The 19,552-nt window shown below is 44.3% G+C and overlaps 1 protein-coding gene across 1 annotated transcript in view; it reads left to right on the forward strand.

Annotated features, from left to right (window-relative positions):
- Nucleotides 1–2,778: 2,778 nt before the first annotated feature.
- LOC114690371 (aromatase) overlaps nucleotides 2,779–19,552 on the forward strand; it is a 28,320-nt gene continuing 11,546 nt past the window's right edge. The window contains exons 1-3 of the mRNA XM_028865130.2: nucleotides 2,779–3,146; nucleotides 9,397–9,547; nucleotides 15,906–16,060. Coding sequence (XP_028720963.1) covers nucleotides 3,002–3,146; nucleotides 9,397–9,547; nucleotides 15,906–16,060 — 451 coding nt within the window. The 5' untranslated portion in view covers nucleotides 2,779–3,001. The remainder of the gene's footprint in view (nucleotides 3,147–9,396; nucleotides 9,548–15,905; nucleotides 16,061–19,552) is intronic.

Below are 19,552 nucleotides of genomic sequence, written 5' to 3' on the forward strand. Positions count from 1 at the left end.
GATGTTGGAATAGTATCTGACATACAACCAGTGTTTTGAAAGTGTTACAAAAATTCTTATTCTGTTTTTCTTTATGTGATGCTTTCATGGGGGTTTGACATGCTTTTGGGAAGCTGGGCTTCTGAGTCCCGTTTGGATCTAGACATCAGCAGCCTCTGCTTTGAGTGGTGGTTAACTACTGTGAACATGGCCATGCAATTGGAAATTGCACAAAACAGTCTTGAAACTTTAGAGAATATTTGTTATTATTCTATGACCTCTAGATTTTCCTGGCAAAACATTACTCTTATCACAACTTATACTTCTTAGAAAAACAAATAATAAAATAAATATTTTTGTACACAATAATTTAAAACAGTTCAAGTCTTAAAGTGATTTTCTTTATCTTCTTTCTTTCTTTCTTTCTTTTTTTTTTTGAGACCTGGTTTCTTTGTGTGTTCCTGGCTGTCCCGGTACTCACTCTGTTGACCAGGCTGGCCTCAAACACAGAGATCCACCTGCCTTTGCCTCTTGAGTGCTGGAATAAAAGGTGTCTGTGAACATTGCCTGACTCATGCAAGGTTCGTAAGCTGGGCATGTTGGTGCATTCTCATAACCCCAGTACTGGAGGTGAATGCAAGGTCCAAGTCAGGCTGAGCTATATAACTTGCACCTTTCTTATTTTAAAAAAAAGTTATCAAAAGCATTTGAACATGCCTTTCTTCCTTCTCTTCCATTATTTAATTTGTTAATTTTTATTTAATGCGTGTATGCGTGTGTGTGTGTGTGTGTGTGTGTGTGTGTGTGTGTGTGTGTGCACATGCTCAAATGCTTCAGTGCCATTGTGGGAGTCAGAGGTCAGTGTGAGAGCTGGTTCTCTCCTTGTACCGTATGTGTTCCAGAGCTCAAACTCAGGTTGTCAGACTTGGCTGAAGGTGCCTTTACCTGCTGAGCCACTGCGTTGGCCTGCTCTCTTTTTCTAGTGAGCATCTTTTTCTCTGCAAAATAAAAAGCCTCAACCCGTTCAAAATAGCTGCTCATTAACAAAGGAAGCAGCTAAGAACAGTGGCCGATTCTTCATTCTCCACGTAGATCAACTGGGAACCTGTTAACAATTGAGCTGTTCGACATATGCAGGGGCATCTTCAGTGTCACACACATAATTATTATTTAAATGATAGGGTAATAAAATGAGTTAGCAAAATGATGAGCGCACTAAAGGAGTTCAATTGCGAAATTTCTATACTTACTAGAAATCAAAGGTTGCATAGAGATCAGGGAAGAAATATTATCACCAAGTGCCTAAGAATCTGGTGAGAGTTATGGCCTTTCTCTTCTCAAGAGTGCATGTGAGGGCTGGAGAGGCTGAGAGTGCCGACTGCTCACAGAATGCCCACATTCAATTCCCAGCAACTCCCAAATGCTTGTATCCCTAACTCCAGGGCTCCTGATACCCTCTTCTGGCCTCTTCAAGCATCCACACGCATGTGTGCATACACACATGCAAACACATACACATAAATAAAAATAAAATCTTTTGTAAAAAGTGTATGTGAAGCCAGGTGGTGGTGGTGCACACCTTTAATCCCAGCACTCAGGAGGCAGAGGCAGGCCGATCTCTGAGTTTGAAGCCAGCCTGGTCTACAGAGTGAGTTCCAGGACAGCCAGGACTACACAGAGAAACCCTGTCTTGGAAAAAAAAAAGTGTATATGAGTACATACAAGATTTTCTGTAGTATATATCAGGGGATCCACACCGCTCCTGACATCCAATTTGAGCTCAGAGTTTCAGTATGAGGTAACAACACCCAGCCAGTCTTGGTGAGTCTCCTAAACTTCTGTCACTTCCTACATAAGGGTAAAAAAAACATGGAGAGTGTCACCTGCCACTGGAAAATCCATTTGATGATAATGCTAGGAGTGTCTTCAACTTGGCTTCTGGAGCCTCTGCCATCCATCCCTACAGAGCCTCCCCATGAGTAGAGTTGATAAAACACCACTGAAAGACCCAGCAGCACACTGCTGTTGGAAACCAGCTCAGCCTGAGAAGGACACACACCATCACTGGGACCCGCTGGCTGCGTGGCCCCCGAGCCTGCTGCTGGGGCGAGCTGTTCTGCCGATTCTCTTTCTCCACCCCCTTCATTTTGTTTCTCTTCTCTTTATTCTCTGTCTCCCATCTGCCTCTCCCACCCCCAGCCCACCTCTCATGCTTACCTCCAAGAACATTGTCTAACTGGTCTGGGGTTCTACTTCTCTAGATCCCCATTAAAGCCACCAGAGAAAGACTGTCATGTGTAGCATGTCTTGATTTCATAGACACCCTAATGAAGACCCAGAACACTTGGATGGTGTCTAAGAAATGCATTCTTTCTGTAGAAATGTACAATCTGGAAAAGTAATTTTGATCAAGGGAAGGGATTGGGACATTGTGTGTATTGGTTTAATTGTATCTCTTTATTTTTGTATTTATATATTTACATTGTGTGTGTGTGTGTGTGTGTGTGTGTGTGTGTGTGTGTGTGTTCGTGCATGCACATATGTGCGTGTGCATATGAGTCCCGGGGGCTGGACTCAGGTTGTTAGACTTGGTGGTGGGAGCCTTTACCTGCCCTTGATTTGTTTCATTAATTGAGTCTGCTTTAAAGGAAGAGGATTGCCTAAGTCAAGCTGCTGCTGAAGTAACACCGTGTTTGTTCCTCTGGAATGAACTTCAGAGAGTTGACTCTCAACTGAGCATGTACGTCACTCTACACACTCAAGGGCAAGATGATAAAGTTCTATCAGACCAACCGTTGAACAGGACCTGAGTCTACCAAGGCCATCCTTGTTTTGACTTGTAACCACAAATTTGTCTTGTCTAAATGTCCAATCACTATAAAACAAAGTGCCCCTCTCTCCTTTCTAGCATCCCTAGAAGAGGCGGGAGCCGTAGCCAAACCCAGTGGTTTAGTTTCTGACTCCACCACCGCTTTGTTCCTATAGAACTGTGAATTTTTCTTCTGAGGCCAAAGATCACAAGATGTTCCTGGAAATGCTGAACCCCATGCACTATAATGTCACCAACATGGTCCCAGAAGCTATGTCCATCAGTGCCATGCCGCTCCTGCTGATCATGGGCCTCCTCCTCCTGATTTGGAATTGTGAGAGCTCATCTTCAATACCAGGTGAGCCACTTTTTAAGTTCTATACCTAAGCAAAACGTTTCACTGGGCTCTCTGGTCCATGGCAACAAAAATATTTGTTTGTAAAAAGACAAAGAGCAAACCTCAGAAGGTTTCTGAAGTCCACAGCTGTGCTAGCAAGTGAGCAGTAAGATGAGAAATGTTAAACTGATCACCTGCACGTGGCAGATGATCACATCATAAATGCCGTGTAGATGCTTCCTCTAGTCTGCGTAGTGTTTTTGGAAGGTTTGATTTGGCACTGAAAGTACCTTAAAGGCAAGCTTGAGATGGAGTGGGGCAAGGTAACATTCTAGAGATTTTGCTAATTAAAAGAAAACCAACAGATTCAAATCCATTCCAGTTCTGCTCTGCAGGTGGAAGTGTCTCTGTGCCTCCCGCCTCCCCCTCCCCTGTCTGTTTTCTCCCTCTTTCTCTCATCCATACCTTCTCCCTTCCTTGCATTTCTTCTTTCTCTTAATCTTATCCTTCACTTTCTCTTATTGGCACATGGAGACGGGGACAGTGGCATCACCGTAGGGCTGACTGGGAGCTCAGTGGTGGGGGAATAGGGACTGGAACCATTCTCTGGGAGCATCGCATCCTGACTGAATTGTCAACCAGGTCTGTGTGTCAATCATAAGTAGAGACTGATACAATTATTCTGATCATCCCAGTGAAAACTTTTGCCACTGCTGCTGAAGTGATCAATTATCAGATTAATTCAGAACAAACAGAAAGCCCAGATAATGTCTTTAAATTTGGGTGCGAATACCTCACGGTTATCACTAGTTTCTAACACCATAAGATAGCCAACAAGGTTTGCTTCAACACCCTAGTGACCACCCATTCACAGACATGCCAAGGCTCTGCACAGGGTGATCAAAAGTGGCAGCTAGACTCGGGAGAGCGGGGACAAAATGCTGTGTCTGGATTCCTTTTGAAGTATTCCAGAGAATCGCCCATCTCTCCGATTCAGCCTTGCACTTCGGGTTACTTGAATTTCCAATTTAGCTGAGCATTGTTGAGTTTGTCCTCTTCTCCCTGGTGGGGTCACCTCTGGAAGAAAAGGTCTGGGAGCTGAAGGAAACTCCTCCATGACTTTGGCTTGGATGCTGCCTTCCACAGATTTCCTTTCCCATGGGGAGGTCCTTGGTCAGAGTAAAGGAAAAATTGAAGTTGAGACTGAGGGTAGGGTGCAGTACAATGCTTTTCCTTGTTTGTCCTGTCATAGGCTCAGACACTCAAGTCCAAATCACCTGTGTTATAAGAGCATCTTGCAAACAGGCCAGCACTGGCCATCAATCAAGGAAGCCACACTCTGTCAAATTTCAGTATAAGAACAACCAGGAAGGTGGGAGTATGGTAGCTGATCCTCAAGCCCTTCCCTGGAGAATTTGAATTGCAATGCCCTTAAAACGTTCTCACTATGTAGCTCTGGCCATCCGACTGGCCTGGAACTTACTGCGTAATGTAGACCAGGCCTGTGCTGAACTCAGAGGTCCACCGGCCTCTGCTTCCTGAGTGCTGGGATTAAAGTCGTGCACCACCACACCGGGCTAAAACATGTACTTTGAAAAGAAGCAGAGTGAGAACTGACAGCCCCCAGGCCTGAATCAGGAAGCTAGGTGGCACTTATTTGTACCTACCACTTCTGGGCCACGGATATGGTACTGTCTGTCACCGGTGGCAGCCACCTAGACTGTACAGTGGTCCTCAGCTCTGTTTGAGGTAGGGCCTCCAGGATGAGACTCTCAAACCTTCCTCGGTGTTTCGTGAGCAGCCAAGGTTGTGAGCCACAGAGATAAGTCTAACTCCTCCATGTGATAGCAGGGGAAAGCCCCTGAGAGATGATCTGTATTGCCGGGTAACGTGTTATGACAGGTAAGAGAAGGCAGAAAGTCCAAACAAAATAAAGGATTAAATCCTGGAGGAGGGAAATGGCCTGCTGATGCCAAGCTGGAAGGAAGAGAGGAGCCCCAGCAGAGGGCCGGGAGTCTCTAGTCTCAGCCCGTGAGTTCCTACCTACTTCCATGCTTTGCCTTGGAAATATGAGGTCTGGTCTGTTCTCTCCAGGGGCACAGCCCAGGATTCTCGGGTTCCTGTCAGGCCTAGGAAATAAGAAAACTGGCAGTTCTCCCAGCTCCTCTGTCATTGCTCTTGAATCACGGCTCTCCAGGCTCTTTGATTCACAAGTTTTAGGGTACTCTGGGTCCTCAAAAACCTTAAGGGAATTCAAAAGGTGTCGTGGTTAAAAGCCCTTACTTAGTAAGTTCCCGTTACAGCAGCTTCCTCTCTGTCTGGTGAGGTTGGTGGCAGTGCCCTTTTTTTTTGGAGACAAAAATGGCCTTGAAGAGGAGAGATTTGACCCAGTGTGTCATGGCTCAGGGGCTCAGGTGTAAGCTGCTTCATTTATTCTTGCTGAAAAGTCCGGCTAGACCTGGTGCTTGGCGACTGGGGTTGTGTAAAGAAGAAAGGTGTGGGTCCTGACCTGGAGAGCGGCAAAGATGGGCTGAGGAGGAGGGGAGGGGCCTGCACGTGCTGAGGAGTAAAGACTGGTTCCTGTGGGAGGTGGTGTCGCTTCAGTTCTGAGAACTATCCCAAGCCCTCTGATCTCCGGTCAGGACTTGTTGTTAGGCACCTGGCAACCCTCCCCACCTGGAGGACACACTGCCACTCCAATCTTCACATTGGTCTTCTCCCTCCAGATAACATTCTTCCCTGAGCATCACATACCCAGAGCAAGGCACGAGGAAGCGGACATGACAACATGTCCCTCTTTTTCTCTTAAGAGAATAATTCACAAAAAATGTACAGGGTGATGACAGATTTGCTGTCAGAGTCCTGCACAAGGAGCAGGAGGTTAGCAGTGTTCCAGACGCTCTTGACGTCTCCCTTCTCCCCCTCTCCCCTTCTCCCCACCCATCTCTTCTCCCCTCTCTGCCTCCTTCTCTTTTCCCTTTGGTCTCTCTCAGAGGTAAACATTTTGCTTGATTTTGTAACAATTACTGCCTTGTTATGTTACAATTTGGGACCCAATTTCACATTCCTAGACAATATAGTTTATGTCTTGTTTTAAATATTTTAGCAATAAATTGTGTATTGCTTGTCTTTCTTGCCCCTTCTGATTACTGTATGTAAGTTCCATCCTTGATGGTGATATCAGTGGGCTTCCTTTTCACCATCATATAGTTTTATATGTTATGCATATCTCATGGTTTATTCATCAGACAATGTCTCCAGTTGGGTTACTGTGGATAGCATTGTTCTAACAGTGTGTGCCTGGGGCTCTTGAGGGTATATTCAGAGGTGTGAATAGCATTCTCTGACTAAGAGAGCTGCTAAGTGTTCCTAGCCGCTAGCTTTTAGGGAGCAATCTGAGCAGATCAGTGTACAGTGAAGTATATACTTCTCCTGGAGCAGGTGAGGGGTCTCTCACAATTATCCTATGCCTAGAGAAGCATTCCCAATCTGAGAAGCAGAGAGCTGCCTAATGTGGAAGAGACTAGAATACTTCCCTCATATTTCACCACCTAGAGTAGCTTTCCATCTGGGTGTAGTACAAGATTTACATGTAGATTCAAGGAATATGTGCACACACACACACAGACACACACACACACACACACACACACACACACACACACACACCTATACTGTGTTATAATTACCTGCTTTTATAGTTTTCACATCTTCTCAACTACCCTGAAGAATATAGAATTATTATACTTATCATGGAATCTCTAGACCCTGACTTGGAACAAATGTCTACAGTAGGGCCTCCATACATGTTTATTGGATAAACTAAGGTGATAGACAGGTGGTCATTAATGACTCCAAACTCCACTTCTCATCCTGGTAGAACCCTCAGGTTCTTAACCCACATACTGTTTAGCAATCTTCATTTTCCAGTAGATACAAATATCCATTGCCATATTTTTTAAACAAATGGTTCACTTTGGTCAGGCAAGGTGGCACACATCTTTAATCCCAGCACTTGGGAGGTACAGGCAGACAGATTTCAGTGAGTTTGAGATTTTGTGTTAGTCTTCTTCTTCTTCTTCTTCTTCTTCTTCTTCTTCTTCTTCTTCTTCTTCTTCTTCTTCTTCTTCTCCTTCCTCCTCCTCCTCCTCCTCCTCCTCCTCCTCCTCCTCCCCTCCTCCTCCTCCTCCTTCTTTTTGGTTTTTCAAGACAAATTTCTCTGTGTAGTTTTGGTGCCTGTCCTGGATCTTGTTCTGTAGACCAGCCTGGCCTCAAACTCACAGAGATCCTCCTGGCTCTGCCTCCCGAGTGCTGGGATTAAAGGTGTGCACCACTGCTGCCCGGTGAGTCTTCCATTTTTGATCAAAATGTAAGTACAACCTAAAGTACCCTAAGGAAGAATAAAAATTGCTCTTATTGCATTTGAAATATTTACTTGTACGTGCATGTGTATATGTCTGTATATGTGTGTGTTCTGTGTGTATGTGTGTGTCAAGAACAACATTCAAAAGTTCACTCTTTATATTATATGCACATACCTTGTTTATTTGAAAACATTTACTAAGTAAGCATCTGTGATGTACTAATTTATAATATAAATGGTATTTTGTTTACATCACATTTTAATAGATTAAAAGTTGATACATCTGATATTTTGAAGAAATATATATTCAGCCAAATCTGCTTGTTTACATCTTTGAAAGAACATAAGGGAATTATTTCGATATAACATCAGTCATCTATGGGATAATGTAGTGCTGCTAGAGTTAGAAGATTGAAAAACTTTGATCCTATTGCTCTTTTGATTCAAAGATCTTCTCTTCAAACAGGGGGAAGAAGTCTGATAATTGTATTAATAGGAACTTGTTACTACAAAATGAATGATTAAAATTGCTAAATTGGGAGTAAACATTCAGGTCAGATGACTTAACTGAAATCTTACACCATCTAGATTATCATGTCACTCTTGTTGTCTCATACAAGTATACACATTTGGCTTTATAGTAATGTTATTGACAACACTAAATTTTAAAAAAGATTTAGAAAAATTATTTTACACGGCAATTTTTTAAATATTGAATTCTTTTCATCTTTTTACCAGTCACTAGTAAAATAAAGTCTAGCAGATTTGATTGGAATCCTAATACTTGGGAAACTGAGGCAGGAGAATCTTGATATTCAAGGACACCCTGAGCTAAGTAGTTTAACCCTGTCTCAAAACACACACACACACACACACACACACACACACACACACACACACACACACACACATACACACACAAAAAAAACCAAAGTATACAGAGCATATGTGTAAAAATGCTGGAAACATAATGAAACCCATTACTTTGCATGCTAACCTAGAACTTTAACAGAACAAATTCAAGCTCCCAGTTCATCTTGTGATATAAACCACATGAAGCTTCCTACCTTTTCCCCAAGTTCATGCTCTGAACGCTGCTGCCATTGTCTGTGGAAGCAAGGCTATAAGCTGGCTGTTGCTCTCCCCTGAAACTGGATCCTGGTACATGAGCTCTGGCATAGATAATGAGTTCTCAGGTTTGTGTTACCTCGTGAGATTTTTGCTCAAGACTCCCCTTTGTAAACCAAGCCTTTTCCAGGCAGTGGATGCTCTGAGATTGGACATTATCCTTACAGACCTTGTCTCTCATGAAAGGAAGCCATGCTCAGTTCTAACCCATTCATTCTGTCAACTGGGCTGTTCACAACCAAGAACTTCCGGATAAGAGCAGCAGGAAGCCATACAGTTCCTCAGCTTGTCACCTATCACAGTTTCTATGCTTATTAGCAGACAGATCAAACGATTTTTATTCATGACTCTCAGAAATTAGCAAAGAGCCTCCTGTTTAGAGGAACTGAAATGACAGACCAAGAGGAATTAGTGTGTAGCCATGTGCTTCTCATTCGTGAAGAGGTAGAGTCTTGTGTTTTGTTCTAAATCATACTGAACTCCCATATAGACCAGAAGACGTAAAAAATTAAATATGAAAGAACTGGGACTGGAGAGATGGCTTAGCAGTTAAGAGCATTGGCTACTCTTCCAGAAGACCCAGGTTCAATTCTCGCACCCACATGGCAGCTCACCACTGTCTACAACTCCTATTCCAGCAGGTCCTACACCCTCACATGGACCTACATGCAGACAAAACACCAATGTACATAAAATACAAATACATATTGTTTTTTTAAAAGGAAGAACAACTCTTTTGGCATTATTAAGAAGTTCACCATCGTCTCACGATTGTTGTAGGTCCTGGCTACTGTCTGGGAATTGGACCCCTCATCTCCCATGGCAGATTCTTGTGGATGGGGATTGGAAGTGCCTGCAATTACTATAATAAGATGTATGGAGAGTTCATGAGAGTCTGGATCAGCGGAGAGGAAACACTCATTATCAGCAAGTGAGTCTGTGAATAAAGGGGGCTGGAATGGCTGAGGAGGGTTACCTCAGCAAGAATGTGCGCTTAGTGTGTGCCGGGGCTGGGTTCAATTCTCAGTACAAACGCCACTACCACTCCGAAACTTTTCCTATTTTTTTTAAACAATATTGAGTTTTTCCTACTAAAAAACCCATATTTTGGTAAAGCTTCATCCCCCCCATCCCGCCTCCTCTATCCCCCACCCCCTCATCCCCCACCCCCACCCCCGTGGAAATGAAGACAGAAAAACGGCCATGTAGCAGTCTGATACCGTGGAAAAGCAAAATAATTGAAAGTTTCTTGAGTCAAAGCCAGAGACACGTAGCACCATAGAAAGTTGGGAAGTCATTCAAAATTTCTCTGAGTAGCAAATGTGGAAACTCGGGGTCCAGATGGTTTTGGCCAAGCATGCTTTAGGGAAAAGATAACTTTTTTTTTCTGCTTTCCTGAGATTATTTCTACAAGTCAGTGTACAAAAAAATAAAAACCAAACCAAAACAATCCACCTAATCCTTAAACAGCAGCAAAAAAAGAGGCTTATCTTAGCGTGGTCACCCTGCAGGCTCCTGGACATCTCTGAGGCGGCAAACAGCGCAGAGGGAAGTCACCAGCTGCTGCCCTCTGGCTCGGTGCTGGCGTCACGGCTGATTCACCTGAAACCAATCAGGATCAGGAGTGCCCATTAGAAACCAAAGCCCTCCCTCCCTCCCACACTGTCGTACTTTGCTGGATTGCATCCATCCTAGGATTAACTAAATATGAATCGACTACTAAGAATGATTAAAAGAAAAAATGAACTGTTTTCTTGTTTGCTAGTTTTCTTGTCTATTGATTTGAGAAGATGGAGGAATTAAAAGAAGGCATATTCCACTAGACTTCCAGCTATCTCAAGTTAACTTTTTAGCAAAGTTATCTACAACCACCATATCATAAATATTTTAGTATTTATAACCCTTGATAGAACTTTTCCCGCAAGCTAAAATCTACCGAGGCGTTTTACTGATTCATTTGATTATATATATATATCATTTTATCAAAGCTAATAGTATCCTGAAGCCCAGTTCTTTGAAGTAAATACTGGAAGGGACACAAGGGAGAAAAACATCCCATAATTCCAAATATTTCAATATCCCAGTGGTTTTGTTTTGGATCTATACAATTCTCAGTTTTGGCCTGAGGTTTCCTTGTTTCATTTAGTCTGATGTTATAGCACTTTGAAGAATGGCTAAGGCAGACCACATCTACACAGTCCCGAGCAGCTGTGGGCGGAAGTGTCAGGCTCCTCACGGACCAGCGCTGAGGCTTCCTGGCAGGATTCCGTCAGCAGCAACCACCACAGAGCTCAGAACTCGTTAGAAATGTACATGCTTGTACTCCACCAGGACCTACTAAATAAAAATCTGGACTAGGACCCCATGGTCTGCTTTGACAAGTTTTCAGACGGTTCAGAGGCCGCGCTCCAATGCCAGGATTACAATTACGCTTTGATTTGCTCTGTTATGGTCTACTGAGCTCTGGCCAGCCTAACTCAAGCTGATTTGATACATTTTCCTGTCTTCGGTGCTTCAGTCACTTTTCAATTGGTTAATTGTCTTAGAAAATGTCTTGTAACTGATGCCATTTAGGTTTGGGGGTGGGGACAGTCACTTCCGCTTTTTAGCACATGGATTGGCCTGCTAGCTCTACTCTGCTTGGCATGGCTTCCTTTCCCCTTCCCCTTGGCAAACAGGTGAAATAAGCCTGGGGATATTTATCCAGAAGCACATCTGCCTGAGCAGTGATTCTCTCATGGGCGAGTCAGCCAGGGAGCAGTTGGAACCCTAATGCTTGGGCTCTGTGACCAAGCCTGGGTGTGGACAGACGCCAGTGCTGTTTAAGCCCTGGGTGATTCCAGAGAGCTGCGGAACTTGGGAAACTCCTACCTGCGGAGCTTGGAAAAGGAGGAAAAGGTTGTTCCTGGAGCCAGAGTGCCTTCCTCTGGGACTAGGGCAAACAGCTAAGCAGCTCTGGAGTAGTTCTCCTCTTACTGCATTACCCTTGAGGCTAGCCAAGGTGGTGGGTCTAAGACTAGATTTGAAACGAAGAATGATAGATCGGAGAACTGAGTCCTAGGTAACATTGCTCCCAGAGAGTGGACATTTAGAAACTTAGGTTGCCAGACAAACCCATTGGGTGTCCACATACAACTCCTAAAGTGGGGTCCTTGTCACAGTCAGGACCATCCTACCCTTCCTTCTCCATTAGGGAAGCAGCTTTAGAGACTCTGGCCAGCACAGTCACGGAGGCACGGACACAGCCTCCCTCCCCTCCCCCAGCTCCTCCAGCTCATTTCTTGCTATGTTCCCGAAGCCCTTTCACTTGTTGGAGCCTTTGTGATCTCCTTAATTGCCTCCAAGCCCTCCATTTTGTTGTTAAAGGCTGAGCTCCCCTCTGGAATAGGACGAGTTTGTCCCTGTCTCCCTCCCTTCCCTGCTCTTCAGGTCCTTTCCAGAACTACCTGTACCTCTTCAAACAAACCCGCTGGACCTCAGCAAGATTGTTGTTTTGATTTGAATGGTTCGCCAGATCTCTCCTCCTTTTGAAAAGTTTGAGGTGTAGAGTCCTTGCTACTGTGGAATGACTGCAGTCCAACTTTTCCAATCAGCCCGGTCCCAAAGGATCAGAGGCTGCAGACTTTCAGGGGAGGCGGGCAGGAGGGGTGCTGCTTGCATGCTGCCCGGACATCCTGGAGACTTTGAGGTAAGGCTCTGAGATGTGAGCGACGATGGAATCCGCCAAAGAACAAGCAAAGAAGTGCCCTCCGGCCGTTCCGCTCCACACCTACAGATGCTATACTATATGTCCAGTGTGTGTGTGTGTGTGTGTGTGTGTGTGTGTGTGTGCGCGCGCGCAGTTCATTTTGTCACAAACACAAAAATGAAATAATTTAAATGACATTCGTAAAGGACAATTCACGATTAATATGGCAAGGAAAGTTTCATTTGCACACCTGTCTTAATTATGTGTAAATTTACAAGGAATTCATTCAACTTATATTAAGAGCGTATGTACTAATTGTCAGCTCTCCAACCCTGAACAAATGGCTAACTGAGGTGCCTATTTAACATATCAAAGTGGACCTGGCTGCCAGGTTCTCCCAGCATTCCTCAGCCCCTACCTGTTACAGGGTATGGCTGGCAAACCTTGCCCCCGACTTTAAACTTCTCCAGCCCTGGGGCTGGGCTGCCCTTCCCTGTATAATCAGCCATTTTGGTTACCTGGCTCTTTTAGCCTCTCCATTACCCTATTGGCCAGTCTCTTGGCCCAGGCCACGCATCTTGGTCAGCGGCTCTCTCCTCTCCCCTTCCCCTCTCCTCACATGGCCCAGCTCAGTCTGGCCATGTTCACTCTGGACTCTCCCAGATGTCTCTATCTCCATCTCTGCCTATGCTCTCCCTCATTCTACAATAAACTTTCTCCTCCAGCATACCTAGGAGCAGTATGTTAAATAAGCACCTCAGTTAGCCGTTTGTCCCAGGTTTGAGACTTAGCACTAACAGTACTATTTGGCTTTGTATTCCTTTGATAAATGAGAAGATACTGAACACCAGGTTCTACTCTAGGAACACAGCGGTATTATATTTGGAGAATAAAAATGGCTCAAAGTTCCCACCATCGTGGGACAACATACAGTTAGTATACTGTGAATGAACAAATGAAATGTACGGTCTAGTCATGCATTTCTTAATGATGGATGCATTCTGCGAAATGCATTCTGCAAAATGCATTCTGGGAAACACATTCTTAGGCTATTTTGTCAGTGTATGAGCATCACATAAGATGGTCACTATTGTAATTAGGTGACATAATCTCATGTGGCCACATTGTTAATTGTGCAGCCCATCTGTAATGGAAGTGTCATTATGTAGTGTATACATGGTGGCCAACTGTTCAATTTGCCTGAGATGAGGGGATTCTCTAAGCTAGGGAACTTTTAGTGCTAAAGTTGAGACGGCCTCAAGGAAGCCAGGTAGATATGTACTATACGGGGTGGGGGGATCTTAGGGGAGGACTAGTTGTGGGGAGCATAGTATGTATAATTGTGAGTGAGTTGGTGGTTTGGGGCAGGCCTCATTGATGGCAGACTTAAAAGGAGGGCTAGGGAAATGCACCAATGAATAAGGTGGAAGACTGACCAAAGATGATTCCTGGCATCAACTGAAGGCTTCCGTGTCTACACTCACACGCGTCTGCCTACATAGATGTAGACATAGGTACACACCACACACACACACACACACACACACACACACACACACACACACACGGAAAAGGAAAGATAAAATACATCTTTCAAAAGACTTGAAGCGAAGACGTGATCCAGACAGAGCTTTGGAAAAAAGTGCATCGTACAGAAGGAGCAGCAGAAGCAGGGGCTGTGAGGCAGGCGCAGGTCTGAACCATTCAACGAACAGCAACGATGGCCCAGAGGCTGAAAGGAATCGTGGCAAAGACTCGACTAGAGATAAAAAGGCATCTGGTCATGTGCCTGGGAGTTGTGGTGGGAATGGCGAACTACCAAGGAATTGCTAATGAAGAAAAGGGGGTGCTATGTGAAATGTGAAGCTGTCTCAGGGACATGTTGGGGGACTAGTCTTGAATAAGGACATAACATTTCAACCATAGCAATAGGAAGGAAGGCCGAGCGTAGAGCATGGGTCCCAGGGATTGTCTTCTAGCCACTACTCTTTCCTCAGGAAAATCTCTGAAGTTTTAGTTTGGAGACAGGACTCACAATAGAGATTGAGAGGACGGATGAGGGAGACAGAGTAGAAATACCACGCTGGGGGTGGGGGTTTTGCCCATTTTGGTGATGTCTTAACTTGAGTCATGTTTAAAAGTATGACCTCTGACCTCAGTGGCGTTACACTGTCCACTGTCTCTTCCGAACTTGGGGACTCTGCTGACAAATATTCACTCTCCCAAGCAGGACGTTTCCCTCAGCCTGGCTTGGCTTCAGGGTCAGGTCTCTGTGAGGGCCAGGAGGAGCGTGGCCTGGGGCCTCTCGTCCTTCAGCAGTCTTCTCCCTCACTGTCCAATTTCCTGCTTTATTCATTCCGCCTCACTTTGGTAAATGACCTTGCTTGAAACGGCTTTTCTGCGGCTGGCATTTTTCCTTGATGGTGTCTCTGCTTGGCAGAACTTCAGACTGAAAATAACTGGGACGATAGCGCCCCCTAAGGGACACATGGATTTTTAACCCGTAGCTAACGTTCAGTAGGGTCCACAAGACAAATGTAGTATACATAATCCTTGGGAACCAGGGCAGAAAAAAACAAGGCTCTGTCCATCCCTCAGGTACTGAAAATCGTTAGATACAAGATTGTGAACGAAGAATGCTTTACTTGTAGAGTAAGCTAGGAAAAGGTAAGGGAAGCTATAGGTCTTATTTAATTGTCAGTAATTTCAGTCTGTTTTATAGAGTGATAATTCTACCTAAGTAAAATTTGAAATGCCAGGTTAATTTCTTGGCATTCAATTTGAACCGTGTGAATTTTTGTTTTTGCTTTTAGAAAGAAAAATGTGTCAAAAACTTGAGTCATTTTTAGAATATTATTGGAAATTAAATTGGGAGAGTTTATTTTGATAGCTTTTATTTTAAGATTTTTTCCTGAAATAAATGTCAACTAAATAAGTTATTTCTTATCATTATTATTATTTTAGAGTTTTTTTCCTTATTTTTAAATTAGTTCCAGTGGAATAAACCACGGGCATCCCCCTCGTCCCTGAAACTTAGCACGTTTATTATGTGAGGTTGAGCAGGGAGGCAGGGTCATTGCATCCAGCTGAGCAAGGACTGGGGCTGTTACATACAGATAAGGAGGCAGGGTTTATGGTATACAGCTGGATCAAGGTGGCAGCGTTAGCTAATCCCACTGGGAACAGTCTCTACAGGGGAGCAGTCTTCAGGCTATAATATCTGGGGGAGAACGTGATGGTGGGTGTTTTCTGTATGCACTGTCAACATCCACACGTGGACCAGAAGGGAAGGCTCTGCCGTTTTCTTCTGATCACTGACATGGCAGTGCCCTTGCCAACAGCGCATATTCACTCAGGACTCCCCTCAGGGCTTCCCCCTCTCCCTACAGCGATACGTAAATGATCAGAACGTAGAAATGGTTCGATTGAACTAGGATGTTCTCAGGCTTCCCAGCATGCTTACTCAGCCTGAATACTAGAAACCATACTTTGCATTTGGATCAACATGCTTCTGTTAAGAAAGTCACCACACAGTCTGAATGAACTGCCATAAATCCCCTCCCCTCCGTCGGCTTAACACCAAGGTTCGCTTTCTTTACAGGTCCTCAAGTATGTTCCACGTCATGAAGCACAATAACTACATCTCCAGATTTGGCAGCAAACGTGGACTGCAGTGCATTGGAATGCATGAGAACGGCATCATATTTAACAATAATCCCGACCTTTGGAAAACAATTCGCCCTTTCTTCATGAAAGGTAAACAGGAATGCTACGTTCTTTTCTTAGGTCTATAAATGTACTTCTTTTTTAAAAAATTATGACTTAAGCCGGGTGGTGGTGGCGCAGGCCTTTAATCCCAGCACTTGGGAGGCAGAGTCAGGCGGATCTCTGTGAGTTCGAGGCCAGCCTGGTCTACAGATCCAGGACAGGCACCAAAACTGCACAGAGAAACTCTGTCTCAAAAAAACAAAACAAACAAAAAAATTATGATTCAAATTTTGCTGCCACATAATTTTGAAATAATATGGATAAAGCTTCTTTATACCTTTGCTTATGCATCAAACATCATCCTAGACACTTGACATTGTAATTCCACAGCAACCTCATATAGAGAAATTTCATATCACCTGCATTTTATAGGTGAGAAAACAAGTTTCAAACAGGTTAAATTACTTGCCCGAGATTACAACATTAGCCCCCAGAATACAACCCCAGAGTCTATGATTATAGCCAAACCGAAGAGATTGACCTGCCTGAGGGTCATTTCAACTAAGAATGTAGTGTTTTAGCTCAGTGTTTGATCGAAACATGACTACATAACACACTGGCAGACCAGCTCTCTGACAGGCCACACATTTTAAGAGAGAACAACGAGAGAATCTTACAGGGGAAGACTCTGTGTGTGACTTCATCTGGCCTCTGAGTTTTGTGGTTGAAGAAATGAACTCCTAGAAGGCTTGAGATTTGCACCAGCAGAGCAAGGCAGAGGTGAGCAGAGACTCAGTTCCAAGCCCCCTTATCCAGCACTTACCCTTTACTGTATCATTCGGAAAATGAAGCGGCTGAGGACTACATAAGGCCATTTTTTGATGCTAAATCAAGCATCGGAAAAGATAGCCATGCCTTGGCAACCTTGCCAGAGATGGCATCTGGAGCTACACGGATTTTAGGTATGCCCGTGTACCATCCAAATTCTTCTTTCCATGCAGGCTCTGCAGGTCTCTTAAGACCTAGCCACACTGCTATAGGAAGCCAAGGGCTTCCTCTGGCTGCTGTAATACACTAGACAGCTTGGGGTGAATGACAGGCTTGCTATCTTAAACTTCTGCCAGTCAGAGGTCAGTCGTGGGTCTCAGCAGGCGATGGCAAGCCTGTGGATAGGAGGGGTCATTGATCTCAACTCTTCTGGCTCCTGGAGCCCCACCTTCATTCCTGTCTGGGGGGGCAGATTTGCTCCTCTTTACACTGCACACCTCTGCCCCACCTTCGCTTATGACCTCAGATGGGAAAGTTTCCTCACCAATGACTCTTGGGATTGGTTTGGGCTTACCATGATGACACACCATAATCTCCTCTTCTTGAGGACACATACTTGAGTCATTTTGGGATTAGGACCCCAGACAACTTTGGAGAGGTTTTTTCTTTTTTTTTTTTTTTTGTGTGTGTGTGTGTGTGTGTGTGTGTGTGTGTGTGTGCGCGCACTACTCTGTTGAAGCAGATCCATCTCCCTGTGCCTTACAAGACTGACGCTGGGTTAGTGGAAAGGTACACGTCTCAGGGTGATAGTGGGCTCATGTCCCAGCACTGCTGCTTACTGCTTACAGGACTTCAGCCAAGTCAGTTAGTATCTGTGTGCTTTCTTTATCCACGGAGATTGATGAATATTATAGACCTGGGGCGTGAGCTGTTGTAAAGAACACATACACATGTCTGACGCCATAGAAACATAAGTTGTATTTTACTTTGTCATTTGACCCAGGTTTACTAAGAATATGCCAATTAGCATTTAGGAGTAGTTAACTTTCACATACCAATATCCTGTACTCTTAACATTCAAGAATTAATAGAATCTCTAAATTCTATTAATTAATTTTTTTATATAACAAACTGCTGTTCTCATCATTGTATTAGATACTAATAATACAATGATAAGAAAGACTTGGTTCTGCCCTTTGAGGACCATGTAATGAGAAGGCTGGGTAAGGTGGGCTTGTGTATCACCAAATACTGTCTAGGTGAGGTTGCACTAGACTGCAGAGACTAGACACATGGGCCACCTAAAGCCACCAAGGGGCCAGGAAAGACACTTTAGGACAGTGGATGCTTATGATGAATTTTGAATGAAGTAAAATCTAACAAAGTGTAACAAAGAAAGACACTGTAGGAGCAAAGAATGGGATATTTGACAGCGGAGAAAGATGGAGCGTCAGGACATATCCAGGAACCCTTCATGGAAAAACATCAGGCAAGAGAAAGGCAGGTCCAAATCACTCAAGACACTTCTCATTAAATCAAGGACTTGAGCATATCTCAAGAGTTACAAGGATTCACTAAATATTTCAAAGAAAATGATATGAACATTTGTCTGTGTGTCTGTCCTCTGGAGCAGGTGAAAGTTAAGGAGAAGGAAACACAACCATGAAGAATGAAAACATGTGGGGGTTACTGAAGTGACAAGAGGCAGACAGAGGAGAGGTCATGGGGACAAGAACTGTGGAAAGGGGGGCATTTTATCCGAACTTGGAGATTTACCAACACATCTTGGTAGATGTTTTAGACTAGCCCTGTATATATGAGATCAGACTTTCTAATAAAATGTTATAAAATTAGACCCCAATTAAATTCCAAAAACAGTAAGCTAATTACTTACTAAAAAGCATACTGCAGTGACTGACATTTTTATAAAATTAATGAGAGTCCTAAGCATCTCCATAACTCTTCTTTTGGAGTTAGAGTCTAAGTCAGTAACATCACGAAGTGTGAATCTTGGGGTGTAGGGAAGCAGGGAAACGCAGCTGTGGAAATGGTGCATCCTGGGAGATGGGGGAGAGGGCGGTGGAGTGGAGAGAAGTTGTGTCCTGAAACTGCCAAAAGAGCTACTTCTAGATGAAATTTGACTACTTGCTGATTCTTCTCTTGACCAAGATGAGAGTGCTTTTAAGTACATTTATGCGTTAAATCATATCTACACACACTAATGCCCATAGGCCATCATATTGCACTCTCTGGTCTGTGAAATACGGCTTCCAGTTCTTGGTCATAGAGGCAAATCCTGCACTCACCTGGAAGGAAGCCTTGGGTGACCTGTGGAGCCGCCCCTTCTGTACCAAGAGCTGAGTCATTAAGGGATAATTTGTCCCTCTCTTGAATGTGGCCATTACCCAGAGAACAGAGAACACCCAGGTAGTTCCGTCCTCCACTTGGAGGAAGGCTCCTACGTCAGCCTTCTTTAACACATTTGGGGATCTTTAGTGTCCTTAGGCTGGTATCCCCAGATCTCTGCTACTCCATTTTCCCTCCCTTCCCTTCCTTCTCTCCATCCTCCACCCCCAACACACACTGCCTACCACATTCTTTCTTGACAAGATCCTACTCTGTAACCTATACTGGCCAGAAGCTCACTATGGGGCCCAAACTGGCCTTGAACTTCTAAGAACCCTTCTGCCACAGGCCCGAGAGTGCTGGGATTATCGGTGTGAGCCGCCATGCTGGCGAGCTTCCTTTCTCATTTGCTAAGTCGGCCTTCAG

This window comes from Peromyscus leucopus, chromosome 7 (genome assembly GCF_004664715.2).
Source record: "Peromyscus leucopus breed LL Stock chromosome 7, UCI_PerLeu_2.1, whole genome shotgun sequence".
Lineage (NCBI taxonomy): Eukaryota > Metazoa > Chordata > Mammalia > Rodentia > Cricetidae > Peromyscus > Peromyscus leucopus.